Source organism: Ovis canadensis, chromosome 15 (assembly GCF_042477335.2).
Source record: "Ovis canadensis isolate MfBH-ARS-UI-01 breed Bighorn chromosome 15, ARS-UI_OviCan_v2, whole genome shotgun sequence".
NCBI classification, from domain to species: Eukaryota; Metazoa; Chordata; class Mammalia; order Artiodactyla; family Bovidae; genus Ovis; species Ovis canadensis.
In genome coordinates, this window is record NC_091259.1 from 25,444,050 (window position 1) to 25,468,162 (window position 24,113).

Here is a 24,113-nt window from a genome sequence, read left to right on the forward strand (position 1 = left end):
TTGGAAGAATTAATATTATGAAAATGGCCATACTACCCAAAGAAATCTATGCAATCCCTATCAAAATACCCATGACATTTTTCTCAGAATTAGAAGAAATACTCCTAAGACTTATATGGAACTGCAAAAGACCCTGGATTTCCAAAGCAGTCTTTTCAACAAGTGATGTCTGGTGAAACTATATTACCATGTTAAACCAATGAGATTAGAACATTCCCTCACGCCACATAACAAAAATAAACTCAAAGTCATTTTAAAATATAAATGTAATACCTGAAACCATCAAACTCCTAGAAGACAATATATTCAAGACATTTTGTCATAAATCATAGCAGTGTTTTCTTGGATCAGTCTCCCAAGGCAAAAGAAAGCAAAAATAAACAAATAGGGCCTAATTAAACTTAAAATATTTTGTACAGCAAAATAAAGATTACAGTGCTGTACCACCTCACACCTATAAAAACGGCTATCATCAAAAAGTTTACAGATCACACATGTTGGCGAGTATGTGTAGAAAAGGTACTCTTATACACTGTTGGTGAGAATGCAAATTAGTACAGTCACTATGGAGAACACATGGAGGTTCCTGAAAACACTAAAAATAAAGTTACAGTACCATTTAGTAGCTCCACTCCTGAGCATGTGTCTTGAGAAGACAAAAACTTTATTTGAAAACATACATGCATCCCAGTGTTCATTAGCCAAGACATGGAAGCCATCCAGGTACCCATCAACAGATAACTGGATTAAGAAGATTCAGGAGGGAGGATGTGTGTGTCTGCACACACGCACACACCCACAGTGGAATGTTACTTAGCCATAAAGGACAAAATACTGCTATTTGCAGCAACATGGTTGGACTTGGTGTTAAGTGTTTGGTAATGAAAAAATAGTTACTATGATGGGCTTCCCTGGTGGCTTAGACAGAAAGAATATGCCTGCAATGCAGGGGACCTGGGTTCGATCCCTGAGTCAGAAGATCTCCCAGAGAAGGGAATGGCTTATCCACTCCAGTATTCTTGCCTGAAAATCCCATGGACAGAGGAGCCTGGTGTCCTTGGGGTCACGATAAGTCGGACATGACTGAGCGACTTTCACTTACTCAAGATGGAGAAACCCAAAAAACACTATGTTAATCAAGTGATCAAGATTAGCATCACAAGTAATAGGACATAGTGATATTAAGGTGAAGTCATTCAGTCGTGTCCGACTCTTTGTGACCCCGTGGACTGTAACCTACTAGGCGTCTCCGTCCATGGGATTCTCCAGCAAGAATACTGGAGTGGGTTGCCATTTCCTTCTCCAGGGGATCTTCCCGACCCAGGGATCGAACCCGGGTCTCCCACATTGGAGGCAGACGCTTTAACCTCTGAGCCACCAGGGAAGATATTATGTACGCCTTAATATGATACATTTAAGAAGAGTACAAAAATCAGTTCTATGGAATTGTCAAAAATTAATAACTGAATAACTTATTCAAATGAGAAAATTCTAGACAATCCCTATTTGAGGGGCAGTCTACAAATAACTGGCTACTATTCTTTAAAAGTATCAAGATCATAATACACACACACAGACCTAGGAATTGTCACAGATTGAAGGAGACTAGCAAAACTAACAACCAAAAACAGCATGGGCTTATAGATAAGATCCTGGAACAGGAAAGAGACAGTGGAAAAACTGGAGAATTTCTAATAAGGTCTGTAGTTAATTCATAGCAGTAAATCAATAATGTTTTCCTGGTTTTGATAGTTATGCTATAGTTATATAAAAAGTTACCATTTTAGGAAATGGGATGATGTATATTTGGGCATGCTCTGTTATTTTTACTTTTATGTGCTAAAATGAAAGTAAACTGTAAAAAAAAAAAGGATATTATGAAGAATGCCTTTTTGGGGGGGAAGGGGAAGCATCAGTGGAGATGATCATATGGCATTTTCCTCCATTAAACTAATCAGGAAATTGAATTAACAGGGTTTCTAACATTATACCATTCTTTCATTTTAGGAATGAACACAAAGCCCCATTTTTAATGGATAAAAATTTATATCCCAAAGGGATTTTGACATATATAGCCAATAAAAGTTACTCTCAAGATTTTTCTGTAACAGTTTTTTATATATTAAGTGTTTAAATTTTATGTTTAGTACATAATCACAAAAATATTTTTAGGATCCCCTCATAGATTTATCCTAATGTAACTTTCATTTTAATCTCTTTGTTATCAGTACAGCAGATTTTAATAGATGAATCAAAGAAAAGTGAGTTATGCTGTGAATTGTTTAAATAGTTGTTTTAGATATTTTGAACTGGAATCTCTAGGCTAAAAGTTTTCAGTGAAGGTAGTATCTGCTTCTAGCAAGTGTGAATTTGTAGAGGCATTTTAATGTTCAGTGGTCCCACTGGCCACTCATGCAAGAGAAAATCTTCTTTATACTTATTGAATCTAGAATTTTATTTTATTTTACTTATAAACCAAAACACTTTTGCATGATACTAGTAATACACCTCATTTCTAGATGTGATATGTTATAAATTAAAGAATGGTAATATATATTTTGTTTGAAATCTTAAATTTTTTTCACCGTTGGATATTTATCTCATCTATAGTAATAGCGCTCATGTTATTTGAGTCACCAAAGCACCTGTGTTGAATTGAAGTTGGGATCATGTATGCTGCCAGTTTGTCCCTCTGGTTTGTGACCTGAGAGGAGTCTTGCCCCACTGGTTTTAATTAGCCTCACGCTAATTGGCCTAGTTTGGGTTGAGTGCCCAAACTTGGGTCATACGCTTGGTGTGTAAGTGTGTCTCTGTACACATGTTGCAAGCATGCTTGAGTCATCAGTATATATGTTTGTAGTAAGTATTATATAGTGATAACTTGACTCATCTAGGAGATAACCCATTTAGCAACTTTACCTACTTGCACTTCAGTGGAGAACCTAGAAAGTATGTTAGGCCAAGAGTTCTGAGCAGCTGCATTGTATTAGATGTCTGATAGGCCTACTTCAGCTTTTACTTATAGGAGAGCAACTTAGTCCCACCTAGATCCAATTATACACACAGTTCTAGTAAGATTGATTATCACTGGATAGGCCTGTGGCAGATGAGCAAAACTGAGTAAAAGGCTTCAGAGCTCTGCTGCTTCAAGAGGCACTATTGACCGCGAAAAGTGACACTTAACAGTAAGAAAAGAAGGAGAAAAAAACAGTCCCTCTAAACTGATGTTGCCATTCCTTCAAAAAATTTTCACACTGTTGGATTAAAAGTGTGGCTAATATTGTAACATTTTCCATTTTCTCCAAATTTAGAAATTTTATGGCAAATTTACTGATTATTAAGTAGATTAGAGGGCCTGGGACAAACTGTTAACAAAAGCGTGGCATTTGCCTACATTGTAGCAAATGTAGCAGTGAGATTATTCTCCTTTTATGTAAAGTATACAAAGTATTTCCTTTTATATATCAATCAATGCCCAAAAGAATGAGAAAAAATATAAAAGAAAATAACTTGAAAGAAATTTTTTCTAAGGCTACTAGTATTTTAGGTGATAGTCTTATATACCTCATATGTTTATTATTTATTATGCACCTGAACTATGTCAAGCCTTGTGCTAGCAAGGATAAGAAGATAGAACTGATTCCTGACTTCAAAGTAACACTAGAATTAAATGGAATGATGGAATAGAGAGAGTGAAATGGTGATGGCTAGTCTTCATTTCTTCACAGTGACCAAAGTTCTGAAAGGGAGGCAGCGTGTTACACTGATTAGGGGCATACATGTTGGAAGAAGGTGAGGAGTTTAATTCCATTGTCATTTTACCACCTGTGTGCCCATTATCAATTTCTTCAAATTGTAAAGTAGGGTAATACCTACTTGTGTTTAATGCACTACCATATCAAAACATTTAAGTGCTGTGCCTAGCATGGTAGTTTTTACTTTTAGTGCTGTGGTTTACAGAAGTTGCTTACTTATTCTCAGACAGAAACTATTTTACTACATATGCAAAACATTGAGTAAAAAACTGAATTAGCAACAAGGTCACAAGTCATAAGTTATTAGCATTAAAGTACTTGTTAACCTTCAAGTATTTAAGTATATTAAGGGTGGTATTTAAGTATATTAAGGGTGGTATTTAAAAAGTCAAGGTGAGTCTAATTGGCTTCATTGGTCTATAGAGAGTTACTTGTATAACTAGTTTAGAAATGAAGCAACTTAACACTGGTTATAAAGGTTTAAAAAAAAAAAGTTAATTTTGAGAATAGCCATACATGGAATAAATGAATTCTTAAATACATAATAGATATATTTGTATGGTTAAAGACCTGATAATGATAAAGTAGAATCTTAAGGTGGAGTAATCTAGAATAATTTTTAATTTGATGACTATTTTATAGCTCAGGGAAAAGCAAATTATTACTTATATGGAATTACATAACAAAAGTCAGAACTGTTCCTATTGCTTTCATTAAACTTCAGTGAAGTAGCATTAATTGTGCAAATTGAATACCACTAAAAAAGACTCTACTATGTCAGTTAGCCTACCTATCCAAACTTTCATCTTCACAGACCTATGCATTCATTCATTCAACAAATACTGAGTGCCTGCTGTGTTTTATGGCAGGCATCATCTTTGAAGAGTTTTGCTATAAAGGAAGGTAAAACATCAAGCACATTGATAGTTAAAGTGTTTCACCTTGCAGACCTCTGGGGAGATTGCTATGGATTTAGAAGTTGTGCTCATCTCAGGCAAAATACAGGAATTGATGACATATGGCAAAAAGTTTTTTTCTTCACGGAAGCTAGCAAAAGGAGACAGAAAGGGAATACAAGGTGAGAGAGATGGTTTATCACTATCCTTTCCATTCAAGATGTATTTTTCAAATAACCAGTATATACTCAGGGTTGATTCTGTTTGTAGGACTTTGGTAAATGATGGGGAGAAAAATACAAAAGAGCAGTAACATGGTCCCTGCCCTCAAGGATCTGACCCTCTTGTGATGGCAAGACTCTTTGGAAATAAGCAACTGCCCTTTCTTCTTTTTGCCTATATAAAGTAGTTTTCTAAAGAATTTTTCAGTACACAGGGATCTATACCATAATTCTTCTCTCTCTTTTTTTAAAAATTGTTAAAATTTTTAACAATTTAATTGTTTTTTTAAAAATTTTTCAAATATTTACAAAAGTAGAGAAAATAGTGGAATGAACCCTACTCCAAACTCAGCCAGCAGATTCAACAATGATCACTGTTTTGTAATACTTACTTGGTTAAGATCCCTTTTTTCATTTCTTTCCTTTTCTCTTTTCCTTTTTCTCCTTTCTTACTCTTTCTTTTCCTCCCCCACCTTCCTTTCTTTTTAGCATGCAGGATCTTAATTCCCTGACCAGGGATCAAACCCAGGCCCTCAGAGTGAAAATACAAAGTCCTAACCATTGGACCACCAGAGAATTCCCTTTTTTCTTTCTTCTCTTTTTTTCCAAAGTTTAAAAAAATTATGATGTACATTGCTACACTAAACACGTCTGTATTATAACATTATTTTTAGTGCCTGTATGTGTTTCATCATATTATGCACTATAGAAACCAGTTCTCTACTGGTGGGAATTTTCATTATTATTCATTATTATTATAGTTTATTTTTTATGAATAGTTCTTCCTGGAATATATTTACATGCTTATATCTTACATCCTTCTATATTTTTGACATCTTTATGCATACATCTTTTTTACATGTGGCATTCTCTTGGAATGGAATTTCCGGGAAATGAGATTGCTGAAGCAAAGAGTATGCACCTTTTACAGATTGCTATATAATACCAAACTGATTTTCAGAAATATTGTTGTTCTTATTTCCATTAACAGTATGCTTATTTTTGCTGATCTGAGTTTTGTCAGTCTATTAATTTTTCTAATTTCCTGGTAGTGTAGATTTTAAGATTTTTTTATGTGCATTTAAAAATTACTGGGGGACTTGCCTGCCAGTCCAGTGGTTAAGACTCTGTGCTTCTAGTGCAGAGGGCATGGGTTCCATCCCTGGTTGGGGAATTAAAATCCCACATGGTGTATGGCATGACTAAGAAAATAAGAAGAAGAAAAATCACCAATGAGGCTGAGCGTGTTTATTCTTATTATGAACCATTTGTATTTCTTCTTTTGTGAGTTCAGGCTACTCTTTTATAAGCATCACTTTCATTTTTTACTTATTCAGAAACCATAATATCGTTATTTTCAAGGCCCTTCATAATTTGGTCCTAAGTTCTTTTTCCAACTTAATATTGTCCAAGAAGTCGTTCTACCCACTAAGCAATAATTCCCGATTCATATACTTCATTCTGTTCTTTTTTTTTCTTGGATTCATGTTTTTGTTTGTTTTTTTTTTTTTGATTCATGTTTTTAAGTATTGTTTTACTATTCTTTTCTGCCTATTCAAATCCTTCAGAATTCTTAAAGCCCATCTTGCAGTAGTCTCTCCAAATACTCTAGCCTTCATCCATTTTCTCTTATTTGAATTCCCACTGTATCTATTGTTTCTACAACTTGATTTAGTAGCAGATTATAGGCTGCTTTATGTTATTTATCAAGCACTGTGGAGTGGACAGAGCACAATCTATCCTTGTGAAGTTTATAGTGTAATAATAGTGTGTTTATTTCCACTTCTTTGCTTTATTGCAGTTGAACTTTTCATATACCTCTGTTACGTATGAAGAATACATACATATAGTACATACACTACATACAACTATATACTATAGTTGCATAACCCCAACTGTATTGTGAGAGTATTGAGCATATAAACCATGCCTTATCTTCTCTATTTCTTACAACACTTAACTAATTTCTGAGCACATAGGCATTACTAAGTATATACTTGCTCTCTAATATAGTATCAAAAGTCATAGGCTTAGAGTCACGTACCTGACCTCATATTACAGCTCAAGATCTTATGAACTGTATAACATTTGAAAGTAACTTAGCCTCTCTAAGTGTATTTGCTCATATGTTAAATACCTGCTTCATAAGGTTGTCATGGGTTAAATGACATATTGGTGTTAATCAGATGATGTATGTAAAGGATTTAGCACAATCTTTGGGACAGCATAGGTTCTCATTAAAAGATATTAGTTATTTTAATAGTTTGTTTAACTTTTCAAGCTAGAAAGTGCTTCAGTAGCCTTTCTGTTTTTTTATCAGTAACCTGTTATATCCCTAATTCCTTTCATCTAAGCAGTTACCAAATTCTGCTCAATTTACTTCAGCTATCTTGTCAATGTAGCCTCTCTTTATTTTATTTATTAATTCATTTATTTTTTTGGTTGTACCAAATGGCTTGCAGGATCTTGGTTTCTTGATTAGGAACTGAACCCAGGCCCTTAGCAGTGAACGGCTGAGTCATAACCATTGGACCACCTAGCCTCCCTCTCCTTCTAATCCTCACTGAAACCTATAGTAAGAAATACATGTTTTATTATAACTTAGTATGTTCTTTGTTTATTTACTCATATCTGAACCAAAATTATACGAAATAATATTCATTGTTATTATATATGAAGCACTCTGATATTTTTGTTGTAGTTCTGTTCTGTATTATTTTTAAAAGAAAAGCTGGTCACAGTCACTAGAATATTTCACAGCAAACAGGTTGAAACACATAACTAGATTTTTTGGTGTCTGCAGACTTTGGACTACTCCAGGACACGACTGAGCGACTCAACTGAGCTGAACTGAGAGCTAGATTATGTTCAAGTGTAAATTTTCAGTGAAATAGAAAACAGATGATTTTAGAAAATAGAGTTTATTTTAGAAAACAGAGCTTGTTTTGGTTGCACTTTTTTATTCATTATAAGAATAAGTTATATATAGTTGGATGTATCTATTCTCTGTTGAAGGTGGGAGTGTCCTGTTGTACATATTCCAGAGCCAGTGTAGAATGAAATTACTCAGTAATTGGGTCAGAGCTTCCCACCTTGGCAGAAATTTCTCAACCACTTCATATATCTATTGCTTTTCTTAGGATAGAATTGACATACATGGACTTTAAAGTTATTAGCATAATTCTCAAAGAAGGAGGGACCTAAAAATTTTATTGCAGAACTTTTTTTAACATTTTAAGAAATAGAAACAGTGGTATAATGAATCTCCATTCCCAAATTCAACTTCAGTAATTAGCAACATTAAGTCAGTTCTAAGAGGAATTTTTAGCAAAGAACTTGTAAGGCACATATAATTCCCTTTCCTTAATACAGATAGCTGATCTGTTTTAAGAAGAAGAGATACATCAGCCTTAGTGTACCTTGTATAGGTAATCACAACCTATTCATTTTGGTACCTGCAAGGAGAGTAAAAATATATGACACAGAGGAGCAGTGATGGAGTGGGATGGATTTTCCTGAGACCCAGCCAGAACGTTAGACCCTGATCATCTTACTTAGAATCTTTCAACAGCCTTGTTTGTTAGTCTCCCTACTACCACTCAGTACTACCTACCTTGCTGCTGTTAGACTGATCTTTTAAAAATGACTTGGTGGGGGAATAGAAGTTCATTACATTTATCTTCTGTTTAAAACCTTTCATACCTATAGAATGGGCTTCCCTGGTGCCTCAGTGGTATAGAATCTGCCTGGCAATTCAGGAGACACGGGTTCATTCCCTGGGTGGGAAAGATCCCCTGGAGAAGGAAATGGCAATTCACTCCAATATTCTTGCCTGAAAAATCCCATGGACAGAGGTGCCTGGCGGGCTACAGTCAAGGGGTTGCAAAAGTCAGAAGCAGCTTAGCAACTAAGCAGCAACAACAACCTTTGAAGTCCCAAACCTTAGATCTTTATTCGTAATCTCGCTCCAGTCTACCTTTCTAGCTTTCTCTCCTATTATCTCTTCACTGCCATATTCAGTTTCATATTCTTAGAATAACCAATCCATTTTAAGACTTATATTCACTTTTCAGGATCCAATTTAAATTTCATCAGGTGGATGAGACCTTTTTAACTACTCAGAAAAAAATGATAGTTCCTTTGTTTGTATGTGTGTGTTTTGCCACTTAACTGAGTTTATTTATTAAAGTTTGCCCTTTATAAGATAGTGATCTTCTCCAAATCTGAGGTCATAGCTTTCTTTTCTTGGTATCCTAACACTTCTTTGGTGCCCACAGCAGTGATACCTACTATGAGTTGAATTGAATGTTCATACTTTTAGAATTTTAGCATCTAACTTCAACACAGGTTCTCTCCAGATAAGAGTTCATTAAAGTTTGTTTGTTTTTTAATTTAATTTTGTAGATTAAATTTTTTTTTCCTTCCCTCACTGGGGACTTTTACTGAAATTTCTATAGAGAACCTGAGTTCCTAGGCTTTTGCTTAAGGGGGAGTATATTTGGTAAATGAATATAGAGTATCCATCTTCAGCAATCCTCTAATAAAGGTAAGTAAAATCTACTTTCAGTATACTTAGTTTTTTGCTGTTGTTGAATAATGTGGTTTTACGGAACTGTAAAGCAAAATAGAGTGGAGTAGATTTGTGCCTTATTTGTGCTTACAATAGCCTTGACCAATTTTTGATATATTTCAGCTCATGGAATGCTGTGTAAATGCCCTGGTGACATCCTTTAAAGAGACTATCTTAGCAGAGTGCCAAGGCATGATCAAGCGAAACGAAACTGAAAGTAGGTAAAACACTACATGAAGTTATCATACTCTTTTAATAGGATATCTTTGAAGCACATCACTTTAAATACATTACAGTTAGATCATTCTTTTGTACATAGGTACTTTCATTATGGCAAACTGTGTAAAGAAAAGGATCAAAATATTTAGCATAGTTAGAAATGCTGTAAAGAAGATTATGAACTTGTATTTTAAGCATTTTTTTTCTCCTTGGGTATCAGTATGTTTGTATGTGCTCATGTACATTTCAATTTGTTCTCAAAAGTAAAACTCTGCTTTTAAAGGCTAATTTAAATGATAAATGTACAGTATAGGATAGAACTAGGTAATTTGACTTTTGTGTGGAACTGTATGACAAATATTTTTAGAAAGCAATAAAACTCCCTGTGTTGGTAATCTTGATCCCTCTCCCCCATAAAGTTATATTTGGGGATGTAGAAAGTACATTAATACCAAAAGAAATACATACCAAAAAGAAAAAATACCCATATCCTTACTGCTCAGAGACAACCACTTTTAACATTTTGATGTATTGCTCTCTAGATTTCATGTTATAAAATTTCAAGGTCCTATTTAATCTAGTTGCATTTGAAGTATGTACTTCAGTTCACTTAAATCTATACATTCTTCAGAAGTATTTTTGTAGTAAAAGCAAGTTTCTCACTTGGTACAAATGAAATATTTGAATTTCTGTATGCCAAACTAAGTAGCGTCCACTGATCCAAGGTGGGGGTTAACAAGAGAAAGTTTTATAAACTGAAAAATTCTTTATGAATACAGTTTTATATTATCTTATTACTCTGAATAATCTGAGGACATGATTATTTTACCCCTTGATGTTGCTGTGTATCATGTGTTTAATATTACATCTAACTTATGAAATGTACTTATCTTCTGTGTAAACTTCTGTGTTTCTTAGAATAAATATTTTCCATTTTATTGAAAGTCAGATGACTCACCTTTTAAGAGGAGTTGGGTTTTACAGTATGTGATCACTTTTAGAGTTTCTTTTAAAAATAATTTGTGTCAGACTGAGAAGGTAGGTCAGGCAGTTATAGTATTATGCTTATGCTTATTATAACAACTCCTAAACTAATTGTACTCGCAGAATACTGTTAAAGCTGTCAACTTCCAACTAATATTTCCCCACACTCTTATTATCATAGGCATTCTAGATCCATGATACAAATCAAAGAGAAAATCTATTCTGATGGATGAAATGATTACATGAGTATGTCCTATCCTTTCAGAATTACATTTAATGTTTTCATTGATGGACAAAGTTCCTAATGGGATAGAACCAATGTTAAAAGACTTGGAGGAGCATATCATCAGTGCGGGCCTGGCAGATATGGTAGCAGCTGCTGAAACTATTACTACTGTAAGTTTTCCTCAATGATAATAATAGGTGTATATCATGGTTATTTTGTAAATGCAGGATCAGGTATTTAAACTAGTAATTGATGGTAAAACAGTGATGTTGGAACACCTTTCCTAAGAAAAAAATATTTCAGAAAATTTTCCAAATTTTAAAGCTATAATGATTTATTAAAATTATGTTTATATTTTCTTATTTTATTTATTTTTTAGGACTCTGAGAAGTATGTTGAGCAGTTACTTACACTATTTAATAGATTCAGTAAACTTGTCAAAGAAGCTTTTCAAGATGACCCACGATTTCTTACTGCAAGAGACAAGGTAATATTCCTGTATGTTAACACTGTTGTCTTAAGTTAATTGTAGTAAGAAACTTTCATCATTATGCTATTAAACTATAAAGTAAAAAACCTAGCAACTCTTATTTTTCAACAGTGGAGAGCAACCATATTACATATGATTTCTTATATGCTTTTGCAAGGATTGGGTATGGTTGTGAACCAGAATTTAGCTAGAAATTAGCTCTCTTCCTCATTTTTTCAAGAATGTTTTCCTCTTTAGAATATTACTGATTATTGAATTCCTACTCATCCTTCCTTAAGACTCAGCTCAAAGTACACTTCTCTGGGAATTTCCTTGATACTCTGCCTCCTCCCACATCCTATCCCAAGCAGAGTTGATTTCTTTGTCCTACTTCCTTTCCTACGGCTCTTATGAGAGTTATATCACATTTATCCCTGTTTTCCATACCTTATTTCCCATCATTATAGTCTAGGATAATGATAATGAAACATAATATTATCCTTAAAGTTGTATCTTTTTAAATGTCATAAACCTATCACTGGAAATTACCATTAGTTTTTCCACTCTTAAACTACCTTTCCTTACTTCCCAAGTGAAATATTTTTCTAGACTCTAAAAAGACAATCAGCTTTCTCCAGTAGCTTTTTAAAAATCACTGTTTAGATAGATAAATGGATAGAAAGGTACATAGGTAAATAAAATATGAAAGGGATTTAAGGGAGTGTGGAGGTAATAAGGTGGTTGGAAATATTAAATTGAATGGCCTGCAAAGGCTATATTTCTTTATTTTTTTATTTTTTATTTTTACTTTATTTTGCTTTAAATACTGTATTGGTTTTGCCATACATTGACATGAATCAGCCACGGGTATACATGAGTTCCCAATCCTGAACCCCCCCCCCCACCTCCCACCCCATATCATCTCTCTGGATCATCCCCGTGCACCAGCCCCAAGCATCCTGTATCCTGTATCGAACATAGACTGGCGATTCGTTTCTTACCTGATAGTATACGTGTTTCAATGCCATTCTCCCATATCATCCCACCCTCACCCTCTCCCACAAAGGCTTTATTGAGGTGACATTCAGATTAAGATTGAAGTTGATTAAGAAATAAGTCACCTGGTTGTCTGAGGGAATAATGCTTTAGCCAGAAGGGACAGCACTTGTAAAGACTCTAAGGCAAGACTGTGCCTGTCATATTCCAGAACCAGAAAAGAAGGAAATCATTGTGGCCAGAGTGAATTGAGTGAGGGGGAGAATAGTAAGAAATCAGAAATGAGTAGTCAGGGATAACAGGAGACCAAATCATCATAAGACTGTGAGAGCCATGGTAAGGAGTTTTAGTTCTATTCTGAGTAGTGTAGAAACTCATAGAAAGATCTTAAACTAAATGACAGGATCTGACTTAACATTTTATCAGAATCACCTGTCTTGCTACAAAAAGAAGAGGCTGAAGGACGAAGCAAGAATATGGGTTAAGAACCAATTTAAGGAATTCAGTTAAGTAATGATGGAAACGCGGCCCAAAAGGATAGTAGGTGGAGGTAGTCAAAAGTTGTTGGATTTTTAATGTGTTGTGAAAATAGCATATACAGGACTTGATACTGGAATCAGATGTGGAATGTGAGCAAAAGAGATCAGTCAAGGATGACACTCAGAGTTTCTGATCAGTTAAAAGTATATGCTTGCTGAGATGAGGGAAGATGAAGACTTTGGAAGAAGCAGGTTTCGGGGAGATGGTTAGAGACTAGAAACTCTGTTCTGGACAAAGTTAACTTTGAAATGTTTATTAAACATCCATATGGCAACATCAGATCTGGAGCTTAATGGAGGGGGTGGGCCTGCAAAAATAAATTTAGGACCTTCAGCATATAGATGGTTTTTAAAGCTCTGACACTGGCTATATATAGTCTTCAAATTAAGAGTGAGGGTAGCAAAGAAAGAAACCCAAGGATTGACCTGGGGCATTCTAAAGTTAGTTATTGGAAAAATAGGAGCCATCTTTCCTGAGGAGAGAGGAGAATGCTATGCTAGAAAACAAGTGGGAAACACTCTTTGCAGGAGGAGGTAATGGTTTACTGTTTTCAAATCCTGCTGACTGGTCAGGTAAAATAAGGATCTAACCGACTGTGGTCTACATGGAGGTTGTGAATGACTTTGACAAGAATGATTGATTGGAGTAGAAGTGTTGAAAGCCTGATTAAAACAGTTTCAAATAAGAATGGTAGTAGTGAAATTAATGACAGTGAGTTAGATAATTCTTCTAGAAGTTCAGCTTAATGAGAGACAGAGAAATACGGGGCAGTAGCTGAAGGTGGACAAAGCCAAGAGAGAATCTTTAAGATTTAAAATAATATATATGTATACTGAGGCTATAAAAATAATGGAGAAAGGGAAAATTGATGATGCTGGAAAAAGGAAATTCTGATTACTTTGGTTTTCTCAATGAAATAGGAGGTCATATCATCAGCTGAGAATATGCATAAGGGAGGAAATACTGGATATTTGAGGAAAAAGGTGATATGAAAATATTTTCTAGGAGACTGTGTGGACAAGAGAAAATGTTATGGTTATCAGGCTGCATTAAGACCTCACTTGAGAATAATGATAATCATAACATGACAAGACCATGTTGAAATCATTAACTTGAAAAATTCTATCAGGCCAGATACATCATTTAAAAAAAGCTAATTTGTATTTTTTAGAATTATAATAATTCTTTTAACTGTATTTTAAGTATTAAAAATAATGTTCATATCTTATTTTATATTATTTGCAGGCATATAAAGCAGTTGTTAATGATGCTACCATATTTAAACTTGAATTACCTTTGAAGCAGAAGGGGTAAGTGTTTTAAATCATGTTTATAATTCTTGCATTTTACAGAGTGTGTTATATGTTATTGGATATGCATATGCAAAGTGCCCTATTTCCCTAACCCTATGAGCCTTAGTTTTTGTTTTTTTAGCTGTTATGATTTTGCTGCCTTTGATTATTAAAAATTCTGTCTTTATTTTAAATTTTATATTATCTCCTCTTGTGACCAAAGAATGTTGACCTTATTTTTTTAAGTTAAAAAAAAACACTTTTGTACTTTCAGATTCTTTGCTTGTTTTCTCTTCCTCATTATTCACCAGTTACTTTATAACCTACAAAAGCATAGACTAGGACTCTCTTCACCATGATGATTAAAAAAAGAGAAATTGGAACTAGTCCAGTGGCTAAGCCTCCACACTTCCAATGCAGGAGACTCAGGTTTGATCCCCTGGTTAGGGAGCTAGATCCCACATGCTGAAACTGAGAGTTCGCATGCCGCAACTAAAGACTCTGCATGCTGCAACTAAGACCTGGCACATCCAAATAAATAAATAAATTTTTTCCAAAGGGATATAAATTTTAATGTAAATGTTACTATTTTTTTAAACTCACTGTTGGTGAGTTCTCATCTCAAGTAAGATGGATTTATTCATGCTAACTACTGTTATAAAAAATCTGAAAATGAAAATTAATGATCTATTAATTAATCTGAGCTAGTTATAGTATCTTTAGTACTAAGTAGCACTAAAAGTTAATTGGAAAAATGATCTTTTGTAATTTTAAATAAATTATACATAACTTTAAAATACTTGAAAATAGGGCTTTGTTTTTTGTTTTGTTTAAATCATTTTCATTTTGTCTTTTTTGTACCATATAAGTTATATAAGTACTAGTACAGTGGAAGACACCTGGGTCATACACTTTTATAGTAACTGGCATTGTTTAGAAGGGCATTTGTTGTGTTCTCTTTATAAATATGAAACATATAACCCTGCATCTTGGAGATTTCTTCATATAAATACATAAAGGTCTTCCTTATTCTCCCGTTTCCACCTTTTTTCAATGAAAATATTCAGACTTAAGAGTAAAGTCTCCTCTGTTGCTTTATTAAATAATGTATCTCCCTGTATATCCATCAGTTAACTTTTTAAGTGCATTTCAAAAGAAGTTGCAAACATCAATAACCATTACTCCCTAAACATTTTATCATGCAGTCATTAATTGAATATTATGTTTGTTTTGAGATAAAGTTGACCTACAGTCATATCCATAAATCTTATGTTTTTAATTTTGTGAGATCTGACAAATGCCTACATCCCTATTAAAATAAACATTATTTTCATCATCCTTGAGAGTTACTTCATGTCCATTCCAAATCAGTCCCACCCCTATCCCCACCTTCTTCCAGAAGGCAACTATTGTTCTGATTATTTCAACATAGGTTAGGTTTGCCTGATCTAGGCCTACATAGAAATTGAATTCATAAAATAGTGTATTATTTGTGTAAAACTTTTTTTCAACTCAGCATAGTGTTTTTAAGATTTATCCATGTTTTTGTATGTCACAGTGGTTGTACTATTTCACACTCCCACTAGCATATGATTTTTTCATGTATTTCCCACCAGTTTTTCATGTATTTTTTGGTATTCTTATATTTTTTGAGAATGAGGATTAAATGGTATTCTCATACATCCAGAATGACTGGATGTATGTTCCGTTATCTCAGTATAGTTTTGCTTTGTTTTATTAACTGTGTTGGGTCTTAGTTGAGGCCTGCGGAACCTTGTGTTGCAGCACACAGACTCCAGTTGTGTGTGGGCTGCAGCGTGCACAGCCTTCAGTAGTTGCGGCCGTGGGCTTAGGTGCTCCGAGGCTTGTGGGACCTTCGTTCCCTGACCAAGGATCAAACCCAGGTCCCCCCATCGCAAGGCAGCTTCTTAATAACTGGACCACCAGGGAAGTCCCCTAAGTATATTTTTGATTCCCATTTCCCTCATGACTATTGATATTGAACAGTTTTTCATGTTCAATTTTTCATGTTCAGTTTTTCATGTATTTTTTGGGTATTCTTACATTTTTCTTTATAAAGTGTTCAGATTTTTTGCCTGTTTATTAGTGAGCTATGAGTTCTCATATATTCTGTATATCGGTCCTTTGTTATATGTGTGCTTTTCTTTTGTGGATTCTGCTGTTTTATCTAGGAAACCTCTGTCTACATCTACCACTAGGACAAGAAGATAATCTGTTTTCTTTTAGAAGCTTTGTAATTTGTAGCTTTCACATTTAAGTCTAAGAGCCACCTTAAATTGATACTTGTATATAGTGTAAATTAGGGGTTAAATTTCATTTTTTTCTTTTCTGTATGGTGGCCAGTGGTTTCATCACCACTTATTGGAAATACTTTCCATTCCCCACTGCATTGTTTTGGTGCCCTTTATGAAGAATCAAGTGACTTAAAAATATGTATGTTTTTCTAGACTTTCTATTGTATTCCAGTGAATTAAATGAATATCCTTAGGCCATTTCAAATAGTTATGATTAATAAAGTTCTGCGAAAAGTCTAAGCCAGCTGGTGTAACTTTGTTCTTTTTTTTTCTTGAGTGCTTTTGATACTCTAGTATTTTGCTAGTATATAGAAATATGGTTGTTTTTTGTAAATTGGTCTTATATTGTTACCTTGTTAAAGTTACTAGTTCTAATAGTTCTTTTATAGATTTCCTAAAATTTTCTATGTAAAAAATCATGTAATCTCTGAATAAAAGAGTTATTTCTTTTTATGGTTTGACCCACTGGATAGGATCATAAGTACAGTGTTGAATAGAAATAGTGAGAGTGGGCGTCCTTACCTTTTTCGGCCAGCTTTGAGGAAAAGCCTTAATATTTTGTCTCTAAGTACAAAGTTAGGTAAGGATTTTTCATAGGGATGCTTTTTATTCATAATTTGCTGGAAAGTTTTGATGATGAATGGGTGTTGATTTACTATATGCCTTTTCTGTGTCAAATGACCATAAGGTTTTTCTTCCTTATTATTTTTTCTTTTAAGTATTTTTATTTATTTGGCTGTGTCAGGTCTTAAGTGGCAGCATGCGAGATCTTTCATTGCAGTGTGTGGGCTCAGTAGTTGCAGCACATAGGCATGTGGGATCTTAGATCCCCAACCAGGGGTCGAACCGGAGTCCCCTGCATTGGAAGGTAGATCTTAACCACTGGACTGCTGGGGAAGTCTCTTTCCTTACTCTTTTGATGTGGTGACATACATTGATGGGTGTTGGATTGCTGAGGATTGTTAAAGAAAGATTTATTTAAAGGAATTGGCGTATATAATTGAGTTGTCTTGTGCTTAGTTGCTCAGTTGTGACCAACTCTTTGCAACGCCATGGACTGCAGCTCACCAGGCTCCTGTGTCAGTGGGGATTCTCCAGGCAAAAATACTGGTTGCCATGCCCTCCTCCAAGGCATCTTCCCAACCCAAGGATCAAACCCAGTTCTCCCACATTGCAGGTGGATTCTTTACCATTCGAACCACCAGGGAAGCCCCTCATTACTGTGTAATTGTAAAAGTAAAGTATTAGTTGCTCAGTCGTGTCCAACTCTTTGAGACCCCATGGACTGTAGCCCACCAGGCTACTCTGTCCACGGGATTTTCCAGGCAAGAATACTGGAGTGGGTCACCATTTCCTTCTCCAGGGGATCTTCCCGACCCAGGGATTGAACTCCAGTTTTCTGCCTTGTGGGCAGACTCTGTATCTGGTAGTTCTGGGAGTTGGCAAATCTGAAGTTTGTCGGGCAGGCTAGCAGGCTGGAAATTCTTGGGCAGGAGTTGATTCTACTTGGGACAGAATTTCTTCCTAGAAAGAAACCTCAATTCTGCCTTTTTTTTTTTTTTTTGAAAATTCATATATATATATATATATTGGAATATAGTTGATTTACAACATGATAGTTTCAGATGTACAGCAAACTGATTAACTTATACATATATATATATACCGCACAATTGGACTCATCTCACATGCTAGTAAAGTAATGCTCAAAATTCTCCAAGCCAGGCTTCAGCAAATATGTGAACCGTGAACTTCCAGATGTTCAAGCTGGTTTTAGAAACAGCAAAGGAACCAGAGATCAAATTGCCAACATCCACTGGGTCATCAAAAAAGCAAGAGAGTTCCAGAAAAACATCTATTTCTGTTTTATGGACTATACCAAAGCTTTTGACTGTGTGGATCACAATAAACTGGAAAATCCCGAAAGAGAGAGGAATACCAGACTACCTGGCCTGCCTCTTGAGAAACCTGTATGTAGGTGAGGAAGCAACAGTTAGAACTGGACATGGAACAACAGACTGGTTCCAAATAGGAAAAGGAGTATGTCGAGGCTGTATATTGTCACCCTACTTATTTAACTTCTATGCAGAGTACATCATGAGAAACGCTGGGCTGGAAGAAACACAAGCTGGAATCAAGATTGCTGGGAGAAATATCAATAACCTCAGATATGCAGATGACACCACCTTTATGGCAGAAAGTGAAGAAGACCTAAAGAGCCTCTTGAGGAAAGTGAAAGAGGAAAGTGCAAAAGCTGGCTTAAAACTCAACATTCAGAAATCTAAGATCATGGCATCCGGTCCCATCACTTCATGGCTAATAGATTGGGAAACAGTAGCTGACTTTATTTTTTGGGGCCCCAAAATCACTGCAGATGGTAATTGCAGCCATGAAATTAAAAGATGCTTACTCCTTAGAAGGAAAGTTATGACCAATCTAGACAGCATACTAAAAAGCAGAGACATTACTTTGCCAACAAAAGTCCATCCAGTCATGGCTCAGGTTTGTCCAGCAGTTATGTATGGATGTGAGAGTTGGACTATAAAGAAAGCTGAATACCGAAGAATTGATGCTTTTGAACTGTGGTATTGGAGAAGACTCTTGAGAGCCCCTTGTACTGCCAGGGGAGAGCCAACCAGTCCATTGTAAAGGAGATCAGTTTCGGGTGTTCATTGGAAGGACTGATGCTGAAGCTGAAACTCCAATACTTTGGCCACCTGATGTGAAGAGCTGACTCATCTGAAAAGACCCTGATGCTGCGAAAGATTGAAGGCAGGAGGAGAAGGGGACGACAGAGGATAAGATGGCTGGATGGCATCACTGACTCGATGGACATGGGTTTGGGTGGACTCTGGGAGTTGGTGATGGACAGGGAGGCCTGGCGTGCTGCAGTTCATGGGGTTGCAGAGCTGGACACGACTGAGCGACTGAACTGAATGGATATATATATATATATATATCCATTCTTTCTCAAGACTTTTTCCCACTTTGCTTATTACAGAAGATTGAGTAGAGTTCCTTGTGCTTTAGAGTAGGTCTTTGTTGATTATCTATTTTCTATATGCATGTGTGCGTGCTAAGTCATAACCAACTCTTTGCAACCCTATGGACTGTAGCCTGCCAGGCTTCTCTATCCATGGGATACTCCAGGCAAGTGGGTTGCCATTTCCTCCTCTAGACAATCTTCCTGACTCAGGGATCAAATCCACATCTCTTATGTCTCTTGCATTGGCTGCTGGGTTCTTAACCACTATCACCACCTGGGAAGCCCCATTTTATATAGAGTAGTGTGTATATGTTTGTTCTATAATTTTGTCTGATTATTTTTGGCTGTGCTGGGTCTTTGTTGCTGTCTGGGCTTTTCTCTAGTTGCAGTGAGCACAAGCTACTCTCTAGTTGTGGTACATGGCCTTCTCATTGCAGTGGCTTCTCTTGTGGGAGGACGGGCTCTAGAGCGTGTGGGCTCAGTAGTGCAGCACGTGGGCTCAGTAGTTGTGGCTCTCTGGCTCTAGAGCACATGCTGATTAGTGGTCTTGCATGTGCTTAGTTGTTCTGTGGCATGTGTGATCTTACCAGACCATGAATCAAACCCATGTCTCCTGCATTGGCAGGTGGATTCTTTACACCTGAGCCACTAGGGAAGCCCAGTAGTGTATATATGTTAATCCTAAACTCCTGACTTATCCTTCCCCACCCACTTTTCCCCATTCATAACAATGTTTGTTTTCAAACTATGATTCTGTTTCTGCTTAGTGAATAAGTTCATTTGTATCATTTTTTTTTTTTTAGATTTTACTTGTAAGTGGATTCATATGATATTTGTCTTTCTCTGACTTGCTTCACTTATATGATAGGTTCTAGGTCCATCCATGCTGCTGCAAATGGCATTATTTTGTTCTTTTTATGGTTACGTAATATTCCATTGTATACATGTACCACATCTTAGTTATCCATTTTCCTGTCAGTTCAGTCACTCAGTCATGTCGGACTCTTTGCGACCCCATGGGCTCCAGCACGCCAGACCTCCCTGTCCTTCACCGACTCCCAGAGCCTACTCAAGCTCATGTCTGTCAAGTCGGTGATGCCGTCCAACCACCTCATCCTCTGTCATCCGCTTCTCTTCCTGCCCTCAATCTTTCCCAGCATCGGGGTCTTTTCAGATGAGTCAGCTCTTCACATCAGGTGGCCAAAGTATTGGAGTTTCAGCTTCAACATCAGTCCTTCCAATGAGTATTCAGGACTGATTTCCTTTAGGATGGACTGGGTTGGATCTCTTTGCAGTCCATTCCTCTGTCAATGGGCATTTACTTAGGTTCCTTTCATGTCCTATCTATTGTAAATAGTGCTGCAGTGAACGTTGGGTTGCCTATATCTATCAAGACCAGCTCGACAAGCAGGGTTTCTGAAAGCATGATGCAGTGAGAGAATGAGAAACAAGACACAAGAATTTAGAGAAAAGCGAGGATCAGGGGACCGACACCGCTCCAAGGTGAAGGTGCGGAAACTGAATCCAAGCCAGCTTGATTATACTTTCAACCGTGAATGAAAGAATAGGCAGGGAATTAAACTATAACTCATGTGGCCTTCAGGGCCAAAGAACAAAATGATCATTAACCATTGAGTAATTAGGAAACAGTAATCAATAACAAATCAGTAGCCAACACTCATATTCTTATCTATAGATTTTCCACCAGATACAGTAAACATGTGACTCTGAGATGCCACTTGAGAAACAGTCTGGGATCCGTTTTCCGACCCCAGGATCATATCTTGTTTTCAAGATTATGAACTGTTCCCTCTGGACTTGTTCCAAGAGTCTCATGCCTTATAGCATCCAGTTTATCAATAATTATAAATTTCTTTTGCGGCCCTTAACGGGGCCCTCTTTTCTTTTATTCTTCCTGTCTCCTACAGTATCTTTTTGAATTATGTTTTTTTCTGGATATATGCCCAGGAGTGGGATTACTGGATCACATACTAGTTTTATTTTTAGTTTTTTAAGGACCGTCCATAACAGTTGTACCAACTTACATTCTCACCAACAGTTTAGGAGGGTTCTCCATACCCTCTCCAGTATTTATTGTTTATAGACTTTTTAGACATTAAAAAAAAATCATTTTATTTATTTATTTGCTGTGCTGGATCTTTGTTGCTGCACAGGCTTTCCTCTAGTTGGAGCAAGCAGGGGCTGCTCTCTAGTTGCGGTGCACCAGCTTCTCACTGTGGTGGCTTCTCTTGTTGCAGAGCATGGACTCTAGGGCAGCTTGTGGGTTCAGTAGTTGCGGCTTCCAGGTTCTAGGGCACAGGCTCAAAAGTTGTGGCCCATGGGCTTAGTTGCTCCATGGGATGTGGGATCTTCCCAGATCAGGGGTTGAATCCATGTCTCCTGCAGTGGCAGACAGAGTCTTTACCACTGAGCCACCAGAGAAACCCTATTTGTAGACTTTTTGATGCTAACCCTTCTGACTGGTGGTGTGATACCTCATTGTATTTCGATTTGCATTTCTCTAATAATTGGCCATATTAAGCATCTTTTCATGTGCTTTTTGGCTATCTGTTGTTTTTCGAGAAGTGTCTGTTTAGATCTTCTGCCCATTGCTTGGGCTTCCTTGGTGGCTCAGACAGTAAAGAACCTGCCTGAAGTGCAGGAGATGCAAGTTCGATACCTGGATCAGGAGGATCCTTTGGAAAAGGGAATGGCTGCCCACTCCAATATTCTTGCCTATGAAATCCCATGGACAGAAGAGCCTGGTGGGCTACAGTCAGTCCATAGGGTCACAAAGAGTTGGACATGAATAAATGACTTTCATTTCACTTCAGTTCACTTCACTCTTTGGCTTCCCAGGTGGTGCTAGAGGTGAAGAACCCACCTGCCAATACAGGAAACATAAGAAACGTGGGTTTATTCCCTGAACTGGGAAGATCCCATGGAGAGGGCATGGCAACCCACTCCAGTATTCTTGCCTGGAGAATCCCATGGACAGACGAGCCTGTTAGGCTATAGTCCATAGGGTCACAAAGAGTCGGACACAACTGAAGCAACTTAGTACACATGCATGCCCATCATTTGATTAGGTTGTTTGTTGTTTTGATATTGAGCTGCATGAGCTATTTGTATATTTTGGAGATTAGTCCTTTGTCAGTCACTTCATTTGCAAATATTTTCTCCCATTTTGTAGGTTGTCGTTTCCTTTGCTATGCAAAAGCTTTTAAGTTTAATTAGGTTCCTTTTTTTTTCCCCCACAATTCTATGAGGTAGATCCAGAAAGACCTTAACTGCAGTTTATGTGGTTCTGCCTGTGTTTACGAGTTTAATAGTGGGCAGTCTTACATTTAGGTCTTTAATCCATTTGAGTTTATTTTTGTGTATAATGTTAGGAAGTGTTTCATTCTTTCGCGTGTAGCTGTCCAGTTTTTCTGGCATCATCTATTGAAGAGACTGTCTTTTCTCAATTGTATATTCTTGCCTCCTGTGTCATAGATTAATCAACCATAGATGCATGGATATATTTCTAGGCTTTCTACCCTGTTCCATTGATACATATTTCGGTGTGTGTATGTTTTTTTTAATATCAATATCATGCCAGTACAGTATTGTTTGATGACTGGACTTTGTAGTATGGTCCAAAGTTAGCAGGAAGCCTGATTCCTTCAGCTCTACTTTTCTTCCTCAGGAAACATTGAATTTTTTTAAGGAAACATTTAACCAAGGTTGAATTCTTGGCATAAATTCTACTTGGTGATGTTGTATTAATTCTTTTTGTATATTCCCTGGATTTAATTTGCTTATGTTCTGTTAAATATTTTTGTTTATTTTGGGGAATGATTTACCTCTTTCTGGCCTTTGTGCCTTGAATAATTTTCATTTTTGTGATATCTTTATTGTTTTCTGATTTTAGGATTATGTTGGCCTCATAAAAAGAGTCGAGAGTTATTCTTTCCTTTTGTATGATTTTAAAAGAAATAGGTTAATTGTTATTACTTCTTCCTTAAATGTTTGGTAGAATTCATTGGTAAAACCATTTGGGCTGATAGTTTTCTCTGTGGGCAGATACTGACTACAAGTTCAATTTCTTTAATAGATACAGGGCTCTTCAAATTTTTAAATTTAATCTCATTTTAGTTTTGGTTGTGCTTTTTAAGGCATATTTTTTCTCAGTTGTCAAAATAATATACACAAAGTTGGAAGTTTCATTATCTTTTTCTCTTTGAAAATATATTAAAACTTTTTTTCTAGAACTGTTTGAGAGTAAGTTGTTCATTATTCCAAGTACAGTTGTGTATATTTTCTACAAATATAATCCCAATACAGCTATCAAAATAATTAAAATTGACTTTGATGCATAATAACCATCTACTCAGATCACTAAGCTTAGTGACCATATTGTATTCTTTGTAGCAGAAGGATCCAGTACACAATTGTGTTTCACATTTAGTTGTTGTATTTCGATGGACATGAGTTTGAGTGAACTCCGGGAGTTGGTGATGGACAGGGAGCCCTGGCATTCTGCAATTCATGGGGTTGCAAAGAGTTGGACATGACTGAGCGACTGAACTGAACTGAACTGACCTTTTCCTTTGGTCTGGAACCGTCTCTCCTTTGACTCTTGTTACCTTGACATTTTTGAAG

The 24,113-nt window shown here is 36.3% G+C and overlaps 1 protein-coding gene across 2 annotated transcripts in view; it reads left to right on the plus strand.

The window, feature by feature from the left end:
• The window catches only part of CUL5 (cullin 5), a 126,344-nt gene that overhangs the window by 75,998 nt on the left and 26,233 nt on the right, over positions 1 to 24,113 (plus strand). For both annotated transcript variants that reach the window (XM_069554946.1, XM_069554947.1), the window contains 4 exons: positions 9,566 to 9,659; positions 10,911 to 11,041; positions 11,251 to 11,358; positions 14,122 to 14,186. In XM_069554946.1, the coding sequence (XP_069411047.1) occupies positions 9,566 to 9,659; positions 10,911 to 11,041; positions 11,251 to 11,358; positions 14,122 to 14,186 (398 nt within the window). The remainder of the gene's footprint in view (positions 1 to 9,565; positions 9,660 to 10,910; positions 11,042 to 11,250; positions 11,359 to 14,121; positions 14,187 to 24,113) is intronic.